Source organism: Anomaloglossus baeobatrachus, chromosome 1 (assembly GCF_048569485.1).
Source record: "Anomaloglossus baeobatrachus isolate aAnoBae1 chromosome 1, aAnoBae1.hap1, whole genome shotgun sequence".
Classification (NCBI taxonomy): domain Eukaryota; kingdom Metazoa; phylum Chordata; class Amphibia; order Anura; family Aromobatidae; genus Anomaloglossus; species Anomaloglossus baeobatrachus.
This window is the reverse complement of record NC_134353.1, coordinates 173,777,287-173,800,636: the sequence shown is the minus strand read 5'-3', so window position 1 is coordinate 173,800,636 and position 23,350 is coordinate 173,777,287. Positions and strand designations below refer to the sequence as shown.

Here is a 23,350-nt window from a genome sequence, read left to right as displayed (position 1 = left end):
TCGGGTCGAATCAAAGATGAGCTGGCGGGTCGTGACGTACCGACCACCCTGGATGCCCTGATTACCCTAGCGACTCGAGTGGACATTCGCTTTCAGGAGCGATCCAAAGAGGTGTCCCGTGAGAGACGTCCGGTACGGCATTTCTCTCCTCCGCAGAAGCCCGCCGTACTTCCGTCAACAGCATCTGGTGCCTCCGTCCACGAGCCCATGCAGATCGACCGTGTGTGGCAATCTGAACAACGTCGAGCAGAGCGGCTTGCCAAGGGCCTCTGCTTCTACTGCGGAGAGGGCACACACCTGCTACGCTCCTGTCCAGAGAGGCCGGGAAACTCCAAAGCCTAGGGTTGGTAGGAGAGGCCACCCTAGGTGCTGGGGCTCTCTCAGACCCGGTTACGTGGACTGTGCAAGTGACAACGGGAGAGACGCGGTTCACGGCTGAGGCGTACCTCGATTCCGGGGCAGCAGGCAATTTCATCCAGCAGGCCACGGTGGACAAGTACCAGGTGCCTGTTACTCCACTCGACAAGCCCCTAGTGATTGCCTCTGTGGATGGGAGACCCCTTTCTGACACCATCTCCTGGATTACCAGGCCGGTCGAACTGCGTATCGGTGCCCTGCACACCGAGAACATCGCTCTCTACGTCCTCCCACACATGTCCCATCAAATCCTGCTGGGACTTCCCTGGTTACGGACACATGAACCATCAGTCAGCTGGGGCACTGGTGAAATCACCCGATGGGGCTCTTCGTGCCATGAGAAGTGTCTGAAGACCATACAACCCATCCGACGACCTCCGGTTCCAGAGAACCTACCGGGACTGCCCTCGGCCTATTGGTCCTTCGTAGACGTCTTTGATAAAAAAGAATATGAGGTACTTCCGCCACATCGTCCTTACGATTGTGCCATCGACCTGCTCCCTGGAACAACACCACCTCGAGGACGGATATATCCACTGTCTCCAGCCGAAACAAGGGCCATGTCTACTTACATCACAGAGAGCCTGGCAAGGGGATTCATTCGGAGATCCTCCTCTCCTGCTGGAGCAGGCTTCTTCTTCGTCAAGAAGAAAGAGGGCGACTTACACCCATGTATAGACTACCGGGGATTGAATCAAATCACCGTAAAAAACAAGTACCCTCTTCCGCTCATCCCCGAATTGTTTGACCGGCTTAGAGGAGCTCGTGTGTTCACCAAGCTGGATCTTCGGGGTGCCTACAATCTGGTCCGCATCTGCTCGGGGGATGAATGGAAAACCGCGTTCAATACTCGCGATGGGCACTATGAATACTGCGTGATGCCCTTCGGCCTGTGTAACGCACCAGCCGTCTTTCAAGAACTGGTGAACAACGTTTTCCGGGACCTTCTCTACGTCTGTGTGGTAGTGTATCTGGATGATATCCTTGTCTTCTCTCTGGACCTCCAGACCCACAGAGAGAACGTACAGCTGGTTCTACAAAGACTGAGAGAGAATCGTCTGTACGCCAAGTACGAGAAGTGTGTCTTTGAGCAGTCTTCTCTCCCCTTCCTGGGTTACATCATCTCCGATACTGGACTGCAGATGGATCCAAAGAAGGTCTCCTCCATTCTCAACTGGCCTCCTCCTTCTGGACTGAAGGCAATCCAACGCTTCCTGGGATTCGCCAACTACTACAGCCAGTTCATCCCTCACTTCTCTGCTCTGACTGCTCCTCTCTCCGCCTTGACCAAGAAGGAGGCTAATCCAAAGGACTGGTCACCTGCGGCCGACGCCGCGTTTGGCTCTCTGAAGCGGCCATTTGCCTCCTCTCCTGTACTCCACCGTCCGGAGTTAAACCGACAGTTCACCTTGGAGGTGGATGCCTCCTCCTCGGGAGCCGGAGCAGTGCTCATGCAGAAGTCCTCCTCCGGGAAGATGGTGACTTGCGGTTTCTTCTCCAAGAGCTTCTCAGCGCCTGAACGCAACTACACCATCGGTGACCGAGAGCTATTGGCAGTCAAACTAGCTCTGGAGGAATGGCGCTACCTTCTGGAAGGAGCAGTGTACCCCGTTATCATTTACACGGACCACAAGAACCTGGAATACCTGCGGTCCGCTCAGCGACTGAACCCACGGCAAGCCAGGTGGTCCTTATTCTTTGCCAGGTTCGATTTCCAGCTCCATTTCCGACCCGCGGACAAGAATGTACGCGCTGATGCCTTGTCCAGGTCATTCATGCCCATGGAACAGGAGGAGGAGACATCCCAACCCATCATCTGTCCTAGTAAAATCATTCCGGTGGCCCCTGTCACCCTGGCCCAGATACCGCCCGGGAAGACCTATGTCTCTGAGACCGACAGGCAAAAAGTGTTACACTGGGGCCATGCCTCGAAAACAGCCGGTCATACTGGTCAGAAGAGAACATGGAGTACGATTGTACGTCACTACTGGTGGCCATCCCTTCGCACGGACGTCGCTGCTTTTGTCTCTGCCTGCTCCTCTTGTGCCAGGAACAAGACGCCCAAACACCTGCCATATGGCCGTCTTCTGCCTCTGCCTATACCCTCAGTTCCGTGGCAACATATAGCTATGGACTTCATTACGGACTTGCCATTGTCCTCCGGACACACTGTCATATGGGTCGTGGTGGATCGGTTCTCCAAAATGGCCCATTTCGTCCCTATGGCTGGACTGCCCTCTGCTCAGGAACTCGCGGACGCCTATATACATCACATCTTCCGCTTGCATGGCTTTCCATCACACATCGTGTCCGACAGAGGAACTCAGTTCACCTCCCGCTTCTGGAGGGCTCTCTGCAAACATCTGGGAGTGACTCTGGACTTTTCTTCTGCCTACCATCCTCAGTCTAATGGCCAAGTGGAAAGGGTCAATCAAATCTTGACCTCCTTCTTACGTCACTATGTCAACGCCCATCACGACGACTGGTCCACGCTTCTTCCTTGGGCTGAATTCTCCCATAACCACCACATCAGTGAGTCCTCCTCCAGCTCTCCCTTCCATGTCGTTTACGGACTTCAGCCCTCCGTCCCATTGCCTGTGTCCCCTTCTTCGGACGTCCCTGCTGCTGATGCTGTAGCCCGTGACTTTGCAACCATTTGGGACTCTGTCAAGGCGTCCCTTGGGCGTGCTTCCCTGCGGATGAAGAAACACGCAGACAAGAGACGACTGGACCCTCCATGTTTCTCTCCTGGAGATCTAGTCTGGCTTGCTTCCAAGTACGTCCGATTGAAGATACAATCCTACAAGCTGGGTCCTCGCTACATCGGGCCGTTTAAAGTCCTCAACAAGATCAATGAGGTCTCCTACAAGCTACAGCTCCCGGCCACGATGAGGATACCCAACTCCTTCCACGTCTCCTTGCTCAAGCCGGTTGTCCTTGGTCCCTTCTCCGCTGCTGCCAGTTAGGCCCCTCCTCCTATTGCCGATGATGACATCTATGCGGTAAGTGATATCGTGGCCATGAAAACCGTACGGGGTCGACAGTTCTTCCTGGTGGAATGGGCATGGTATGGTCCTGAGGATAGGTCCTGGGAGCCCCGGGAGAATGTGGGTACTCCTCTGATCCGTGCCTTCCTGTCCCGGTTGCGGGGAGGGGGGCGTGGGGGGGGGGGGTACTGTCACGCTCCCCGGGTCCCCTGCGCTGCTCTCCGGCTCACCTGTCACGCTCCCCGGCTCCCCTGCCTTGCTCCCCGGTGCTTCTGTCCGGTCTCCGCCGCTCCCCGCTCTCCAGCGTCCATTGCCTGCGCTTCCCAGGCGTCCTGGTCCCCGCTCCCGGCGCCCGTCGGCTTCTCAGCCCCAGTCCTGCGCTGCTGCTTCCTCCTCTCAGCTTCCTGCTCTGGCTTCTGGCACCCGGGCCGCGCGCATGCGCATTAGGGCGCGCGCGCGGTCACTGACCCTTTCTTAAAGGGCCAGCGTCCATTAACAGGAAATGAAGCACACAGGTACAGGGTATAAAGGGGTTCAATGTCCAAGTGGGCGGGGCCTGCTCTTCGTGTTTCTCAAGCTAGGAGTCAGGTCTCCTGGTGTTCTTGTGAGATACTCACCTCTCTCTCTTCTAGAGCCGATCCTGCTTCGCCATCCGGCCCTGCCGAATCTCGAAACCCGAACGCTGTCCATCTGCCATCCTGACAGTCCATACCATCTCTGATCCCTGCGGTGACCCGTCATCTCGCTCCAAAGGTTCCGGACTCCGCCTGACATCATCTCGGCTTCCGAACCTGAGCTCCGTCACCCGGACTACCGTCAGTGACTCCGTGGTCCCAGGGACTTCTCCATTTGTGCACGGACTGTTCTGCTACTTGTAGTGCTCCAGCTACCGGACCCCTTACCATCATCAAGGAGTTCGGCCCAGTGGATCCACCTCCTGGGTCTGCCCGTCCACCTGGCCCTAACACAGTCATGGCCGAAAGGGTTTTCACTCTTGAAATTATTCCAGAAAATGAAATATTTCTCAGTGTATGAGACTGCATAAAAATCAGGGATATGACATATATCATGAATGGGTTAGAAGGCTCCTCTGGTCTAAAACAACAAGTCTGCAGTCACTCTGTCACTCTGTCTGACAGCAGACTTTTAAATTCTTACATTGCAACACTGAGCACTATGCGGAATCTCTGGTGTCAGAGCCTGGAATGGTGGTCACATGGCCATAAGTATGCAATATGCATTCTCCCAGCCAGAATCTAACAATAGACTTGATCCCTTGCTCAAAGCAAGTGTATTGTGCGAGGCCAGAAACAATCATCAGATTCTTGCTGGGAGTTTGCATATTGCATACTTGCAGCCACATGACCATCTCTGACACTGGCGAATCCTCACAGTGCACCGTGTATGGTGTGAGGATTCACAAGAGTTTAGTCACAAAAACTGACACAGTGGCTAGAGATGAGCCACCACCCTAGTGTTCGAGTTCGGTTAGGTTCGCTGAACACCTTCGAACACCATTGAAAACAATGTCAGGCAAACACAAACACATACAAATATGCACAAACATGAACGCACACACATATTATGCTCATCTTACTTTCCATTCCATTGCCGGCCTCCTGGGACTTACAGTTCGCTGGTACAATTGTGGCGCCTCTGACCTGGTCACGCACCACAGAGTACTGCACCCATGCTGAGTCAGTACAATACAGGTAATCCAGAAGGCTGACCGAGGTGTGGTTAAACAGGCGCATAGTAACTAGGTCTCCCACATTGACCTTTGAAGGGACCCCTGGGGAATCCAGGAGGGGGCATGGCCTCCATCTCCACTCAAGGGGTGTGGTAGAGAACCTGGTTGCTATGTTGCGGAGGCAGGCACAGAGGGGAGGAAGTTGTGAGTCAGTCTGAAGTGGAGCTCAGGGGAGAGCAGTCATAAGGAGGAAACCTGGAGACTGTCACTAGTCAGACAGCACAGGTGCAGTGGCTACTGACGGAGGAGAATGGTCACCTGGTAGTGCAGCCCGAAATCCACCCAAGGCTGGAGTGCAAAGGGGTGGCTGAGTACAGGGACTGCCAGGAGAGGACCAGGCCACACGGGGTTACAGGTCCCCAGCGCAGGGTCCCATTCTGTTGGCCTGCCAAACCTGCAGGTGGGGGTTTTCTTCATACCCTCCACCATAACACCACACAGTCCGGAGCCACGTAGCAACGAGAGGGCCCATAGTTCACAAGAGGCATGCAGCCGGAGTGACCTGGTCCAGGCTACAAGCAGACGGGCCAAAAAAGGAGAGAACAGGCAGAAGCAACTTACCCGGGTGACCCCGTAGGACTACAAGTCTTGGTCACCACAAAAACACAAGGGCTAGGAAGGTGAGTCAGTAGCCACCCTCACAAGTCAACCTGCAGGAATTCCTGGTTCCACCTGTTTATCACAGCTTCGCCCGGGTTACTCACCCCTCCCACCTGAAAGTGAGTAAAAACCCTGAAAGACATTCTTGCTGTGCATGTGAGTCATTCTGCGACCTGTGGTTCCACACACCGAAACTGGGCCCTGGGACCAGCCTCACTCTTGGGAGTGACTGCATTCAACATCAGCCTCAGGCGTCCCCTAATCTGCAGTGGCGGTCGCCCTGACCGCAATACCGAGAGTGGCGTCACGAATCAACCTACCTGTGACCAGAAGGACCCAGGATGCGCCGTCCCTGAAGACCCTGAGATAACCTGAAGGTAACGGGGCCACGGGGCGGCACACAAGATGTGTATCGGGTAATCATCGCGACTGGTGCCGGAACTTCCGCTGACAGAGCGCTGATGTCAAAGGCAGGAGCTGCTTGCCTCTGATTGTCCAGCCCGCTGCCTTTGAGTAGCATCTAACAGAGGAATTTCCTCCTTCGTCACGATGGTTACCCGATACACATCCTGTAGCGGCGAACTGCGTGTATCGGGTAACCATCGCGACGAGTGAGGAACTTCCTCTGTCAGACACTACCCAAAGGCAGCGCACTGGCCGATCAGAGGCAAGCAGCTCCTGCCTTTAAGTCAGCGCTCTGGCAGCGGAAGTTCCGGCATCGGTTGCAATGGTTACCCGATACACATCTTGTACCAGTGAACTGCAAGCCCCAGGAGGCCGGCGATGGAACGGAAGGTAAGGTGAGCATAATATGTGTGTGTGTGTGTATGTTTGTGTATGTTTGTGCATGTGGAATGGCACAATAGAGGACCAGGATGGGACATTTAGCATGTTGTGGAAGGAATTGTCTGCATTGCAATGATTTCCTATGGGAAACCTTGCTTTGCTAAACGAGCAACTTGGTTAGCAAGCACACTCCCAGAACGGATTGTTCTCGTTAACCAAGGTTCCACTGTATTAACATTGACTGACAGTATTACTGTGAAAAGACAGTTACGCTTTTGGTGATCAAACCATTATTGAACATAACCTCGAACTGTTGAACTTGAAGCTAATTGTTCACGTTCGTCGAACGACTCGAACATTGCCTAAAACAGGTTGAATTTGACATTGGTGAACAGTTCAATTCGAACACCGCTCATCTCTAACAGTGACTGCATGCAGACTTGTCATTTTAGACCAGACAACCTCATTAGGCCAAGTAGTAGACAGCCAGTGTCTTATACACAGCCTACTCACCTGTCTCTTGCCTCTCTCTTGTGTCTACTGCCTGTATCCTGTGGCTTGATCCTGTCTCTTGTGTCTCCTGCCATCTATCTCTTGTCCCTCTTTTGTCTTCTACATGCCACTTGTGTTTCCTACCTCTATCTTGCCTCATGCCTAACTCTCTATTATAACTTCTTCCTTCTTTTCTCTCTCCCTTTCTTTTATTTATTTTCTTGTCTCTATTGCCTTGGCTGTCTCTGGATCTGCCCCACAATTTAGCCTCTCCCTCCTATGTCACGCCACAGTCTGCCTGCTGTGATACTGTTGGAAGTGAGGGCTCTGGTCCTTGGCTCCTGTCTTAACATCTGACTGCTGGCAGGGGTTAGTATTTCTGCCTTATATCAGCACGGTTCTTGACTAGCCTGCAGTGCAGCGCTGAGTTCTATCTCTCAGAGGGTGGCACAGTGACTGCTGCTGGAGGAGGATTGTGCAGCACTCTTAGGGGCACTTTGCACGCTGTGACATCGCATGCTGATGCTGCGATGCCGAGCGCAATAGTGCCCGCCCCCGTCGCAACTGCGATATGCTTGTAATAGCTGCCGTAGCGAACATTATCGCTACGGCAGCTTCACATGGACTCACCTGTCCTGCGACCGTCTCTCTGGCCGGTGACCCGCCTCCTTATTAAGGGGGCGGGTCGTGCAACGTCACTGCGACGTCATACGGCAGGCGCCCAATAGGAGCGGAGGGGCGAAGGTGAGCGGGATGTAAACATCCCGCCCACCTCCTTCCTTCCGCATATCCTACGGAAGCCGCAGTGACGCCGGTAGGAGATGTTCCTCGCTCCTGCAGCTTCAAACACAGCGATGTGTGCTGCCGCAGGACCGAGGAACAACATCGGACCGTCGCGTCAGCGTAATCATGGATTACGCCGACGCTGCACCGATGATGCGATTATGACGCTTTTGCGCTCGTTAATCGTATCATCGAGCCTTCACACACTACGATGTCGCATGTGATGCCGGAAGTACGTCATTTTCAATTTGACCCCACCGACATCGCACCTGCGATGTCGTAGTGTGCAAAGCCCGCCTTAGAGACAGCCCTGGTTCAAGGTACTTCTTACCGTTTCTGTGAACTGGCTATGATTTCAACAACCGCTTCATAAAATTACAACTAATCTAGGGGTAAACAGTCAACCTGCAGACTACATTGCACTGGATAATATTGCACATGAACTGGAAGGATGTCATGGTCCTTTCACCATTTGCATTCTTTTCCTGACTTCTGTCAGTATAGTACACTATGCTTGCTTTATTTTCTACTCGCAACTAGACACTCCCACGACACATAGAAAGGTACATTACTTGCTTACTTCCTAATCTTTACTAATCTTTTCTTCTGTATACTAGAAGTCTCTCTTTTAGTGCCTTTTACGTCAGTTTAAACATGTATTAAAATAATGTCAATGTGATATTCATTCATTACTGGTATTGTTTCCCTTATTTCTGTGAGTGAATCTATCGTGTGATGGTAACATACATTAGACAAAGACTTAAAGCCTATAAAGAACTAGCTCCACAGGAGATAAAAGAATATTGACCTCTGCTAACTCACAATTCCAATTTTGTGTGCACAAAGAGCAGGAAAGTCAAAAATTGTAGCAAAAAAGAACAGTAAACTATAAACAATAAGGGTTGTTATAAAAGACGTCAATACTTATTTAAATAAACATTGCTTTATATGTTCAAGTACTGAAATATAATGGCAAGTATAGAAATATTCGAAGACAATAATTGTATTTTCTAGCAGTTAGTAAAAAGATTTATCAGAATGAAACACTCCCTCACACTGCACATAAAAATATAAAACAAAAGAAAAATAAAGTTTAAAAATGTCCCTTTTTAGCTGAAAAAGAAACAGTGAGTGAAATAAGTAGTTAACACGTCATCAATTTTCTCAGTAAATATTTTTCTAATAGTGCTATTGTCATGAATTTGTCAGCAGATGTCAGTAACAATCCATCAAATCCACACAGGAAAAAAAAATCAAACCATAGATGTCCATAAATTTAGGTAGGTACAGTAAAGAGATATGACACAGGGAAAAAGTAATAAACAAACTTACTGAAATTTAGTTAATACTTATTTTAGTTTACTCATTTATATAGCGCTATTATTTCATGATGCTTTACAAGTGTGATCATAACTGTCCCCATTGGAGCTCATCAAACATCTTATATGATGCTTTGGTAATAAGATACTGTTTTTAGGCCATTAGTTGAACCACCTGATTTATTAACTAGGTTTAAGGGTTGTTTCCTGGTTACTGATAGATTTCAGCTGGTGTCATGACTTTACATGGCTTTTTGCACCTCTATTTTCTTCATGGGATCAATACTTTTCCCTGTGTCATGCCTCATTATTACACATTTAGTTTATGGACATCTGTGGTTTGATTTCTTTGCATGTGTGGATTGGTTGAGTTGTTTCCAACATCTGTTGAGAAATATACGTCAATAACACCTTTAGAGACAAATTGTTTAGAAAATTGGTAAGGTATTGCATACTTATTTTACCCACTGTATAACTCTGTAAAAGCCCTATGATCCAAAATTTACTAACACATTATGTGTATGCCATTTACATCAATCACACATTATATACATGAAAGAAATCTCTTACACCAACTTCAAACACATACTTTGTACATGACACAAAAAGGTCACTCCTACCTTAGTCACCTGTTGTACACATGTCACTCATTCATTAGATACATGACCAAAGCTGTTACTATTTTCTGGCTAACATGGGCTCCCTATTCTCTAAGCCCCTTAAAACTCTTAAGACACACAGTAGTAATATACTAGCAGTTCCTTTCTTCCTTTTTTATCTTCTCCTTCCTCCTGGCTATTAGCAAACATCCTCTGCTGGAAGTCAGTAAAGGGATGTGGCAAATTGAATTCCTTTCCCAAGCTGGTTCCCCTTTTGTTATCTTTACAATGCCATTATGGACAACATATTGATATAGTGGCATAGCTTCACACAAACTTTGCAACATACAGGGTGATAAACCAGCAATATAGCCATTTACACGACAGCCTGCCTCACAGCAGTGGAACTAATTATTTATTGCTACCACCAATAACTCTTGCATTGAAAGTATAGACTGCAGACTAATACAGGATATTTACATTGCATTATAGTATTGCATACCTTACCAAAACCCAACAGACCTCTTAGTTGTATGTGTCGGACATCATAGATGTAACATGTAGCATATCTAGTAAAGATCCAGCCTTCCATCAGTTTATTGTACTGTTGCTGCAAATAAACATAACAATGGAATGGAATTCTTCAAATTTCAAATATGTGAAATAAAAATTAGATGACATCAAATTCAATTGTCTACCCAACTCTGTAGTACAACATGTGTGTTGACTATTTGACCATGACCTCTACAACATGCATTTAATTTGGCAGTCACAGATTCTGGCTTTCAAAACAGTGTACCAATCAAAGATGCCTAGGATAGAAGCACTTTAAACAACTAGATGGAAGGGCAATCTAGTGAGCATTGAGAATAAGAAGTGTGGTAGTGGCCAAACTGAGCACTTTTCCAAGCTGCTAGCAGAGAGACAGCTTTTTCTTTGCAGTTTGCATTTTATTTCAAATAAAAAAAAATTTCAGTGTTCGTGTTTTATTTCTCTTCACTTACAGGATTAGTAATATGGGCATCTTGTAGACACCCAAAATTACTAATTTAGGGATTGATGGCAGCTGAGAAATCACAGCTATAATTAGCACCTTATATTACCCCAATTACCACTGCACCAGGGCAATTGGAATGAGCTGGGTAAAGCCTGGAATTGTCGCATATAATGGATGCAACAATTCTGGACAGTTGCGGGCTGGTATTTTCAGGCAAGGTGGCTAATATCCATGGCTCCTCACATCCTGGTAATACCAGCCCCCACGTGTCTGCTTCACCGTGACTGGATATAACAAATGGGGAGACTCTACATCTTTTTTCTCTCCTATATTTTGATATTCAGCCTATGGTAAAACTCAAAGGTGGTTGTTGTAGCCTGCCTCTGTTGTTTTACCTGCACTGGCTATCAAAATATGGCGGAAGCCACCGTCCTTTCTTTTTTATTTATCTATTTTTATATTACCATACAGCTAACTAATTGCAGCAAATCACAGATGCGGACACAGGATGGGGTGTCTATAGCAGTATGCAACCAACTACAGACACTGGCATAGAGGGTGGGCGGGGAAACAGTGAATATTCATGAACCTTTATTTGTGGGCCCAGAAGAGATTGTGACTGCAGCATCATCCTTCTGAAAACACCAGTAAACACGGTGTGCATAACTATCCTGCTCTTACTTCTATTTAACTTCCATTTGCAGCCCCTTAACACTTCCTATGGCCATTTTACAACCCCAAATGTTTTGTCCCATTGATTTGTATGGAGTTCATTGTTCAGGGTAAAGGCTGTGTGCGCACGTTGCAATTTTTCATGCATTTCTGCCAGCATTTTGAGCTGCAGCGTTTCAATACAAAATTGCATGCGTTTTGATTTCCTGGCAAAATCTATAGAAAATAGGACTTTCTTGTGCGCATGATGCTTTTACAAACATAGTGCTTTAGTTGCTTAAAATTTGTCAAAAACTCTGCGTTTGAAGAAGCAACATGTCAATTGTTTTTGCCATTTCGGCAGCATTTTAATAACATCAAAGTCAATGTGAAATGTAAAAATGCATATTTTTCTAGAAAGAATGCATTTCACTTGCATTTTACTAGCGATCTGCATATGTTTTTGACATAATAAATGCAGGTCTTTCTCTCTCTCTCTCTCTGTCGCTCGGTCTGGCGGTCGGTCTATCTCTGTCTCTATCTGTCTTTCTGTCCATGTCGGTCTCTCCCTCCCACCCCCTCTCTCATACTCACCGATCCATGATCACCGGCGCGGCGCTGCACGGTGTTCACACTGTGGAGGCTTCTCCTCTTTTGAAAATTCCGGCCGCTCATTAATCCATCTAGTATTCACTGCTTCCGATGTTCACCGGTGCCTATGATTGGTTGCAGTCAGACACTCCTCCATGCTGAGTGACAGCTGTCTCACTGCAAGTAATCACAGCTGCTGGTGGGCATGTCTATATTGAGTAGTAACAAAAATATATAAATAATTTAAAAAAAAAATGACCTGCGATCCCCCCAATTTGGATACCAGCCAAGGTAAAGCCACACAGCTGAAGGCTGGTATTCTCAGGATGGGGAGCTCCACGTTATGGGGAGCCCCCCAGCCTAACAATATTAGCCAGCAGCCGTCCGGAATTGACGCATCCATTAAATGCGACAGTCCAGGGACTCTACCCGGCTCATCCCGAATTGCCCTGGTGCGGTGGCAATCGAGGTAATAAGGAGTTAATGGCAGCAGCCCATAGCTGCCACTAAGTCCTAGGTTAATCATGGCAGGCGTCTCCCCAAGATACCTTCCATGATTAACCTGTAAGTTAAATAAAATAAACACACACATCCAAAATATCCTTTATTTGTAATGAAAGACAAAAAACACCCTCTTTCACCACTTTATTAATCCCTCAAAAGCACCTCCAGGTCCGACGTAATCCACGCAAGGCCCCACAACGCTTCCAGCTCTGCTACTTTGGAAGCTGACAGAAGTGGCAGTAGAACACTGCTGCTCCTGTGAGCTCCATGCAACAACTGAAGTGAGTCACGCGATCAGCTGTGCTGTCACTGAGGTTACCCGTGGCCAACGCTCTTAGGTGGAGGACTGCAGCTGTGGGCGTGGGTCACCTGAGTGATGGCACTGCTGATCGCGTGGCTCACTGCAGTCACTCAGGGGATTTGCGATTACAGATGAGTCCTTCACGTGTGACCGCAAATCAGGCTGCCACACAGAGAGAGCAGCGCGATGTCATTGAAATCGGGTGAAGCTCTGACGTCATTGCTGTGGACTCCTGTGTCCTGGCACTGACCTCAGAGGTTTATCTATGTTCATGAAATCACACAGAGACAGAGCCACGGCATAACAATGAAGTCGGGTGCAGTTCATCCGAGTTCATTCTCATTGCCCGACTCTGTCTGTGTCTGCTGTCAGCGGACATGTAGCAGAGCTGAATTGCCGCGGGGAACGCACTGACAAAAATGCATCCATAACGCATGTAAAATACTTCCAAAATATATGGGTTTTGGATGCATTATTTTTGTCAACACGCAGCGTCACGTCTGCCAGAGTGTGCGTTCTTTTCCGCACTGGTCAGGATGCAACGTGCGCACACAGCCTAAGTTCGCTCGTTGATTACGTTTTTTTTTCCGTCATGGTTTGGTGACCTCAATTATCCATGGTTTTGCTTATCACTAATTAAATAGAAACAAAAAAAAAAGCAAATAACTAATGCAGACAAAACAATTCCTTAAAACATAACTGTCTTTTTCATTTTAATTCCATATATCAATAACACACGTGAAAAAAAAAAACATTGCATTATATCCTATCAGAGAAATTAGTTTTTTTCATCTCCTGGATTGGTCTTTTATGCTCAATTAATTTTTGAAATCTGTAAAATCAGTTTTTTCATAATTTTGTGGAGAAAGGAGAGGGAGGAGGAACAAGCAGCTAGATTTAGACAGTTATACATTTCTTCATGAACTTTTTTAGCATTAACTTTCATATACTTCCTCAGTAATGGAAACATTTGTATTCACTGGGGACAGATTTTTCCTTTGAAATTAAAATTTTTAAAATATATAGGATGAGTTTAAGAGAAAAAAAATGGATTTCTTTATGAACATATCTAACAATGTTTCTTATTTTCATGTGTGCTACTTATTTTTTAAAACAAAATTGGGTTACTCTTTAAATCTGAAATGTATAAATTACTTTTTATGTTGAGAAAAGATATCTTCCAAGGTCCTGTGCATATACAGTGCATGTAAAAAAATTTGGGCACCTTTGGTCAAAATTAGTGTTATTGTGAACAGTTAAGCAAGTTGAAGAAGAAATTACCTCTAAAAGACATACGATTAAAGATGACTCATTTTCTTTGTATTTTAGGCAAAATATAAGTATTTGTTTTCATCTTTTACATTTATAAAATCACAAAAAGCAAAAAGGACTGACACAAAGTTTTGGGCACCTTGGTAGATTTGTGTGCTTAGATTACTTTGACCAAGATTTCAGACCTTAATTAGCCATTAGGGTTATGGCTTTTTCAGTGTAATCGTTAATCAAGGTCAGGTTATGCAAATTTCACAGTTTTTTAAAAACTCAGCATCTGCTAACCTTGTGTCAGCAGCAAAATCAGCAGCAATTAGTTCTTCTAAGCAGCTGCCTAGCACTCTGAAAATGAAAATGTTGGAGGCCCACCAATCAGGATAAGGCTAAAAGAAGATAGGTCCATGATATACATCTATGTGGAGAGGCGCATGCTGCTGAACGAGTAGCCCCCTGATAGCCTTGGCGATTGTGCCACCTACCAATATTGTCTCCTGATGAACCCCAACTAACTAAATGGGGAGAAACGCGTCGAGGCTTTGTCAATTAATTTTATTGGGTTGAGGACCATGGAAGGCCTGGATTTCTCCACACTAACACTGCTAAGGGACCTATGACCTGAATATATCCCAGATAAGTGTTGTTTTCTATTTCCTTCTATTTTTGAATGATATAACCCCTTAGTCTCTACCCGATAAGAAGGGAGATCAGGAATATCATAGAAGGGAAAGCCGCCGAGGAATGGGGGCACCTCTTTACCTTTAGGGTGCGTGTGACGTAAGCCATATCTCTATTGACAGGTAGAGGAAAGTGGAAGTAAGGGTCATTTAGAGACTATCCCCCTGGCAGTTTTATTTATGTGATATCTGGAGTAATCAATATATTTGTTCCCTCAAGAGGAACTATTGTGGCTGTCCCGTGGTCCTGGGAATTTTTTTGTGTGTCACTTTTCACAGGTGGATTTTCAGTAATTTTAATATAGTTAATAAAAGTGTTTTTATGTATACTAATTGAGGTAGCACCCTGGGTTAATTAAACTAAAAGAAGATAGCAAAACATTTTCAAGTTGTCTTTTCCTCAGTTCAAAATGTAATTAAAGAGAACAAACCACCAGAATATGAACATATAAAGTAAAGGCAGTACCATATTGGCACTAGCATGGTGAGAAAAATAATACATTCAGTTTCCAGATGGTATCTTTCATTGCAAAAAGCCTTTTAACAAAGGTCCAGAAATGAATGCAGCAGTTAATTGGCATCTGCAGCAAGAATGGGACTATGTGGGTCGGGTCTTCCTTTATTATTCCTCCCCTGTGTGATTTCATGTTCTCTATGTATAAAGATTCCCCACATTGCCACCATTATAATTATGGTGGGTGTATGCGCAATATACACTTGAAGTATTTCAGTCACTTCAATATAATCATGCCTGAGTCGGCACCTGCTCATACGCTATCTCCCCAACATATTATTGAAGATGCTGTCCCCCTGCTTGTAATGTATCCTCTGCTTGTTCAGAGGGCGGCGCATGTGCCCTTGCATCCCCTGACCTTGTAGACACTGCACAAGTAGGATCGGGAGGACAGTGTTTTCAATAAGATGGAACTGGAGATAGCGGTATGTGCAGGTGCCATCTTCAGTGCCAATTTACTGAAGTGACTGAAATACTTCAAGTGTATACTGTGCATGCGCCGGCCCTAATTGCAATGGAAGCAACAGAGGTAATCTATTTACATACAGTAAAAGGCCATAAAACTACACAGGGGAGGAATAATAAAGGAACTCACATAATACCGCACTTGCTGCACATGAAAATCAACTGCTACACTCATTTCTGAACCTTTGATAAAATGTTTTACTACAATGATACATACAATTTGGAACCTTAAGGTATGATTTTATTTACCATCCTAGCACCACTATGGAACTGCCTTTACTTTATATGAGCAACTCCTTGTTTTTGGTTCCCTTTAAGAATTGGCCTTTAACTGGATCAGTGAAGGACAAGATAATGTCTGGAATAACAAACAAACAAACAAAAACAGATTTTCTCTAAAAGCTGCTCGTAGGATTGCTAGAGAGGCAAATAAGAAACCCACTTGACTGCAAAAAAGCTTTAAGAAAATTAAGCAGACTTTTTAGTTGTTGTACATTATTTTACTGTTTAGAGAAACCTGAACAAACTTGGCCTTCATCAAAACGTCATCATAAGAAAATATCACCATAAAATTCAGCATCAGAAGTATGCAAAATAAAATCTAAACAAGCCTAATGCATTTTGGAAACAAGTCCTGTAGACAAATGAGGTTAAAACAGAAATATTTGCCAACAATGAATAAGGGAAAGTTATCTTGTGAACCATTAGGGCTTATTCGCACGTAAATGCTGAAATTTCTGCAGTGATTTGACAGCACATGTGAGCTTCAAATCGCTGCAGAAACACTGCAAAATGGATGCAGTGTTTTAGAAGAAAAAAAGCTGATCCCATGCGCTATGGCTGCTGCCCCCACCATAGACAGAGTGGGAGCTGCATCCAAAGCGCACACATTAATTGACATGCTGCTTTTATGAATGCATGGATTTGAGTCAAAATTTTAGCAACTAAATCGCTGCGTTCAAAAAAGCAACGTGCGCACGTATCATGCACAATCTACATAGATTGCACAGGGGACGCAGGACGTATGCAATTATACTGCAGTGCAATACGTAGCGCAAATGCATGAAATTACGTAACGTGCGCATGAGCCCTTAAGCACAGAGGTGGACCAATTAGGCTTTGGGGTTGATTTTTAGCCAATGGCACATGGAACATTTCACGACTAGAGGGACTAATGGATTCGATGAAATTTCCACAAATTCTTGATGCAAACTTCATGCCATCTGTAAAAAAGCAGAATTGAAAAGTGGATGGCTTTGACAAATGGATAACGATCTTGAATACGTCAAAATACATAATAGACTACCATAAAAGGCATATGTTGACATTTTTAAATTAGCCCTCATAGTCCCCTGATCTGAACATCATTGAAATTGAAAATCTGTGGCTAGACCTCAAAACAGCAGTGCATGCAAGATGACCCAGGAATCTCACAAAACTGGAAAACGTTTCCAAAAAAGAATTGATGAAAATCTCTCAAACAAGAATTGAAAAACTGCTAACTGACTACAAAAAGCCCTTACAGGTTGTGATACTTGCCAAAGGGGGTGCTACTAGATACTAAACATGTAGGGTGCCCAAAATTTTCCATTGGCCCACTTTCCTTTTTTGTTAATATTTAAATATAAAAAAGAAAAATATATTTTATTTTCCCCTTAAGTACACAGGAAATGTGTCATCTTTAACTTCATGCCTTTTAGAGATCATTTCATCTTTAACTTGCTTGACTGTTCACAATAACAATAGTTTTTACCAGGGGTGCTTAAATTTTTACATGCCACTGTATAAATAAGAAAAATAATCTGGTGTTCAAATAAGTAGTTTATTCTGTTATTAAAAAGCAAAAGGCAGTCAATTGCTAAGTGTTAATGCGACGTTACATGCTACAATTTATCCGACAATATGTCGTGGGGGTCACGGATTTCGTGATGCACATCCGGCATCGTTAGCGATGTCGTTGCGTGTGACACCTACAAGCAACTCCGAGCGATCGCAAATAGGTTGAAAATCGATGAGTGCTGACATGTCGTTCACTTTCAAATATTGTTCATCGTTTGGAACACAGCAGACATATTGGTACGTTTGACACCCTACAAACGACGAACAACTTCCACACGACCGCCTTGGTCAAACAATATATCGCTGAACGATTTTGCGTCGTTTGTGAGATCGTTACGTGTGACCGCTACAAAATGACCTATAAGCAATCTCAGCAAATCGTAACTATGATCTGGGCATGTCACATCGCTAATGAAATCGTCTGATAAATTGTAGCGTGTAAAGCGGCCTTTAGTAATATAGTAGTGTACTATTAATATTTCAGTGATGTATTGTATATTCAATGTGATTTAAGTTTCAAGGGCCCAGTTATGTTGTAACTTGTGGCTATTGTAACATGAGGCACTATACTAAAATATTTTAAAATGTAACAACACACAACATTTTTGAATATTGGAGTGGTTGCTAAGATCCAAACTGATCCCTAAGACCAAAGAACCTCAGCCTTCAACCTTGCAAAACTTTTATCTGGCACTGAATACAGGTTTAATAAAAAGTATGTTATAAGCTTCAGAAGAGAACAGCACTAACTTAAGAAATCCTGTGCATTTGTTTTAGGGACCAGTAGAAAGATACTCAGACTGCTTTGTTTGATTGGGGTTAGGTCACATTCAGAAACCTAATTTTCTTGTATATATTCTATGCTTTTCATGGATAGAAGATGTATTTATTATAGCTTGGTTAATTGTTCACTTGTTCTCTTTTTTGCAAACTCAGAGTCTGCAACGAAAAAAAAAACTAAGACATATTCAATTTGGATACTAAGCATGGATTACAATCATTCATGCAAGTCCAAAAACCTATGCAACACTGACAGCATTCTAGTTGCATTCTTGTATTATCTGTTTCACTGAGTGTTTCTTTGGAGAAACTTGTGAAAGCTTAATTTGTTTATTTTTCTTTTTTTTTTGCATACTACAAAAGCTGGAGATACACTGATAGCAAAATCTGACACATCAAACATTGTAAAAAATCTGATCTAAAATTCTACAGATGAGCTAATCCATTGAGTGCAGATGTATTGCTTGTTTTTCTTTATACAAAAGCAGAGCAGAAGAGGCCATGGCAGTTTCATGAAGTTGGGAAAAAAAGCTTTCCCAGTTTGTGAAGAATCAAGTGCTTAGCACTTTAGTAAATGAAATACTGTCCAAAATGTAACCCTTTAATTAGGGAAATAAAACAGGTGTACTGTTTTAAATGGGAAGAAATATTGTTTCTTTACTAGGAGTAAAAATGTATTTTTTTGTGGTTCACAACTGGTTTGCTAATTACAAAATGATTCAGCAATTACAAAGAGAGGACATTTCCATCAATCAGTATAACTGTCTAGCAGTTGAGATGAGCAAACCTTAGGCTCGGGGCTCGGGGTTTCGGGCTTGGAAAATGATGTAAAAATTAGCCAGGTAAGTATCGCGCTGGGCTCATATCTACATGATGCCCTGCATTGTGCGCGCTGTGGGTACTGTTTCTTCGGCTCAAATTAGGCTTATATTCAGCCTACTAAGATGTGTAGTTCACGGAGAATTAAAAAAATAAATAACACCACCCACACACCTCCCGAAGTGTTTTGCTTTTGGCCCATAGTAAAACACTTCCAGAGGTGTGTGGGTGGTATTTTTTTTTTATTCTCCATGAACTACACATCTTACTACACTGAATGTAAGCCTAATTTGAAACAGTACTCACAGCGCACACAATGCAGGGCATCACGCAGACATGAGCACAGGGCGATACTTACTTGGCTGATTTTCACATCATCTTTTGGAGCCCATACCCCAAGCCCCGAGCCTAAGGTTTGCTCATGTCTATCTAGCAGAAAGAATCACAGTGACTAGCCAAGAGATTTGTGGATGTCATGGCTGAGCAGTGGGTGCAGCAGGAGAGGCACGCTAGAGAGAAAGGGCAGAGCAGGCAAGGAAATGTTTGACAGATAGTATCCTCCTAGCAGTGCTATAGAAATAAACATTTGGCAGTGGAAGAATCACTGCAATAAAGTCTGCACTGCTGCTACCTCATCCTGTGCTGTTTTCTGTAGCTCTTCATCCCCTTCATGCAATCTTTATGATTTCATAATTGTAGCATAACCAATATGCAAGCAACATATTATAACCCTCCATTGCCTGCATATATTAAAGGTAATTAATCTGCTCAAGCTCATATTTTATGCTGGAGTCGCACTTACAAGTGACTCACGTATAATATGCGTGAGTCTCACATCGCATCACCCGGCATGGCCGCGCACTCTCCTGACAAGAGCTGGTCAGCATCATGTATTTCTATGCAGCTGAGATGCTTCTGTCCCAATAGCAGCAGGCCGTGCTGGGTGATGCAATGCGAGACTCTCGCGTATTGCATGAGTCACTCGCAAGGCCTTAAAGGAAGAACTCCAGCAGGTATGTCATCAGTGGCAACTCTGTACAAACACAAGTAGAATTTTGATACTTTGAAGACATTTTTACTACATAATATCAAATTGTCATAATTGATGTTAATTATCATATATCATTTTTAGTAACCTTCTGTATGTATTAACATATTATGTGCTTTGTGGAAATACCCCTTTAAGTTGCTAATGAACAAAATTTACTTTTTAATGTTCTGATGTTGTAAACTACTACATATGAATTTATGTAAACACATAAATTATCCTAGCTAACAGTGGATATTCTCTGTGGGTAAAAGAAAGGAACAATTTAAACTAACAGTATGTGGCATATGCAGGTGCATTCTGATGCTTAGCATGTTTGTTGAAAATGAACATTCAGACATGAACTGGGTCTGATAATTCCACAGCACAGCTTCCTTCAAGTGCTGTTTCTAGAGTCTTTTAGGCAGTGGCACTCATCTCTCCAAGTGACAGATTGAGGACAGCTTACAGAAGCTGAATGACAGAAATATAGATGGCTCAGCTTTTGCAGATCTCCCTGGGATGCAATTCCCCTAAAAAAAAGTATAATCGTCTCTAATCACTGTCTGACTCTATGGAGCCCCATATAAGATAACAGCTTGATTCTGCTTTAAAACGTAAAATGCTTTGAGGGAGCCACAGTAGGTAAAATGGAAAAGGTAAAAAAAAAAAATCCTTTCATCCCTAAAGGATATGCTTAAGTCAAGTTTCTTGAATATGATGGATGATTGGACTAAATATGTCTCCCTGTATTTCCTGCTTTTCGTTTTACAGATCAGATTGCTCTGAACCACAAAACAATTGTGTGTCCCATGATAGATGTCATTGACCACAATCACTTTGGATATGAAGCTCAAGCAGGAGATGCCATGAGAGGAGCATTTGACTGGGAAATGTACTACAAACGAATTCCAATTCCGCCAGAGCTTCAAAGAACAGATCCCAGTGATCCATTTGAGTGAGTAAGAGAAAATTAAAGAAATACAATATACCGCAAGTTAAACACAATACACCAGAGCTTTACCATACTTGATTCACAACTTGTTAAAAGCAGCAGTGCTGAGCCTGCATCAAAGATGATGATATCTATCATTAAAAATCATTATGATGTAATGATATTCCATTTTCAGGTTTCTTAAAGACCAAATTGCTGCTTTGCCATATGAATTAATTAAATAGGGAAACCAATGCATCCTATTAAATATATCTTCATATTTGTTAAATCATTAAGTATTTATGTCAAATGTATTATATTTTTTGTTGTAGACTTATATATGTCTGTACATGAAAATTAGAGATGAGAAAATATATTTTGTTGAGATTTGACTTTGAGTCTAATTTAATATAACTTGTGCATCCCCTTGCTTTCGATCTATTTGACATTTGAGTTGCAAAAAATGCCCTTAAGGCTCATGCACACGTTGCATAATTGCATGCATTTATGCTGCGTATTGCACTGCAGCGTAAATGCATGCATCCTGCTTCCCCTGCACAATCAATGGCGATTGTGCATGAGATGTGTGCATGTTGCTTTTATGAACGCAGCGATTTGGGTGCTAAAATTTTGCCCTAAATCCGTGCGTTCATAAAATGAGCATGTCAATTATTCCGTGCGCTTTGGATGCAGCTCCCACTCTGTCTATGGTGGGAGCAGCAGCCAGAGCTCATGAAATCGGCTTCTTTTGTACAGAAAAACTGCATCCATTATGCAGTGTTTCTGCAGCGATTTGACGTGCACATGTGCTGTCAAATCGCTGCACAATATTCAGCAGTTACGTGCGCATGAGCCCTTAGATATTTTACTCATTGCCAAAGATTGTATCAGCAGCCAGAAATGACTAATACAACCTCAATCCTTGCCACTTGGTCATTTTTGAACTTCTGATAGTAAAAGGTTTAAGCAGGCAATCAGGAGAGACCATTATGAAAACTAAGCCCATATAAGAAACCTGTAACTGCACAGGTCAGCATTAGGGCTCGCTCATATGTCCTTATTTTCAGTTTCAGTGTGATCCAACAAAACATTGGATCACACTCGGATCAATGTTATTCTAGTGGGTCATGTACAGGTCAGAGAAAAAAAATACAGCATGTCCGAGTTGCCTCTCTCTGTAAGTCAGATTGCACATGCTAGTGAAGTCTGATTTTGACGGACTGATCAAATGGAGAAGATAGAAATATTTTCTTTCTTATCTTCTCAACATCTGAGCAAATCAGATTATACTCTAATCCCACTCTGTTCATACTCTGATCAGACTGGTCAGAGTCTAATCTGAGAATGATTTGTATAATTGATCCGATTTTCTCAAAGGAGGAAAAAAATGGTTGTCTGACCTTACCCTTAGCGATAGGGAAAGAAAGGCCTAAAACAGATTTAATAACTATTGTAACTCAGTGAAGATAAAAAATGGGAGGGATAGTAGTGATCTGTGAATAAAACAGAAATTCAATTGAGAGAGAGAGCAATAGGAGAGTTGTCAGCAGGTGCAGGCTCTTGTGAATTGAACAGTGATAAATATGAAGTTGGGCACTTTTATTGCTGCCTTTGAATTCAATTTTACAGTTTTTAATAATTTATGAAGCAGTATAGCCAGAGTGGGCAGTTTAATTCCCCTCAGTACTATTTTTTTTCTACTGAAGAAAAGACTGAAATCAGGTTTGGACCGTGCTGGCTTATAATACTGACAAATGTGACAATTTTGTGCCATTCTTTTCCATTCATTTTTGAGAAAGAAGTATTTCTTTTTCTTTTTTAACAAAAACAAAAAGCAAAATCCTAACAGTGTAGACATTTAAATGGGACTTTCTACCTCAATTTTATGCAACAATGGGTTGTTGATTCATTTTGTTGTCCAGCCTAATAGCTACATACAAAAAATAGGATTTTTAGTTAGGGGTAGGGAAATATATTTTACATATGGAATAGTGTTTAGAAAAAAACAATAAAAAACAAAAATAAAAAACACACATTTCATTTTTACACACCATTTTTAGTACTCCACTTTAGCAACAATACTGTGATGTCCATGTTTACAGTTACCTACTTACTCAACAATAAAGCATTTTTCTTTACAAAGTTTTGGCACTGAAAAAATAATAAGATAGAAAAAATTAAATTGAAATGGTGTGATTGCATAACGTTGAAACACCCTCTTTTTAATTGTGGCTTTGACTGCATTTAGA

General features: G+C 43.7%; 1 protein-coding gene across 1 annotated transcript in view; it reads left to right on the top strand.

The window, feature by feature from the left end:
- The window catches only part of GALNTL6 (polypeptide N-acetylgalactosaminyltransferase like 6), a 2,628,190-nt gene that overhangs the window by 1,840,930 nt on the left and 763,910 nt on the right, over window positions 1-23,350 (top strand). The window contains exon 6 of the mRNA XM_075347205.1: window positions 20,942-21,125. Coding sequence (XP_075203320.1) covers window positions 20,942-21,125 — 184 coding nt within the window. The remainder of the gene's footprint in view (window positions 1-20,941; window positions 21,126-23,350) is intronic.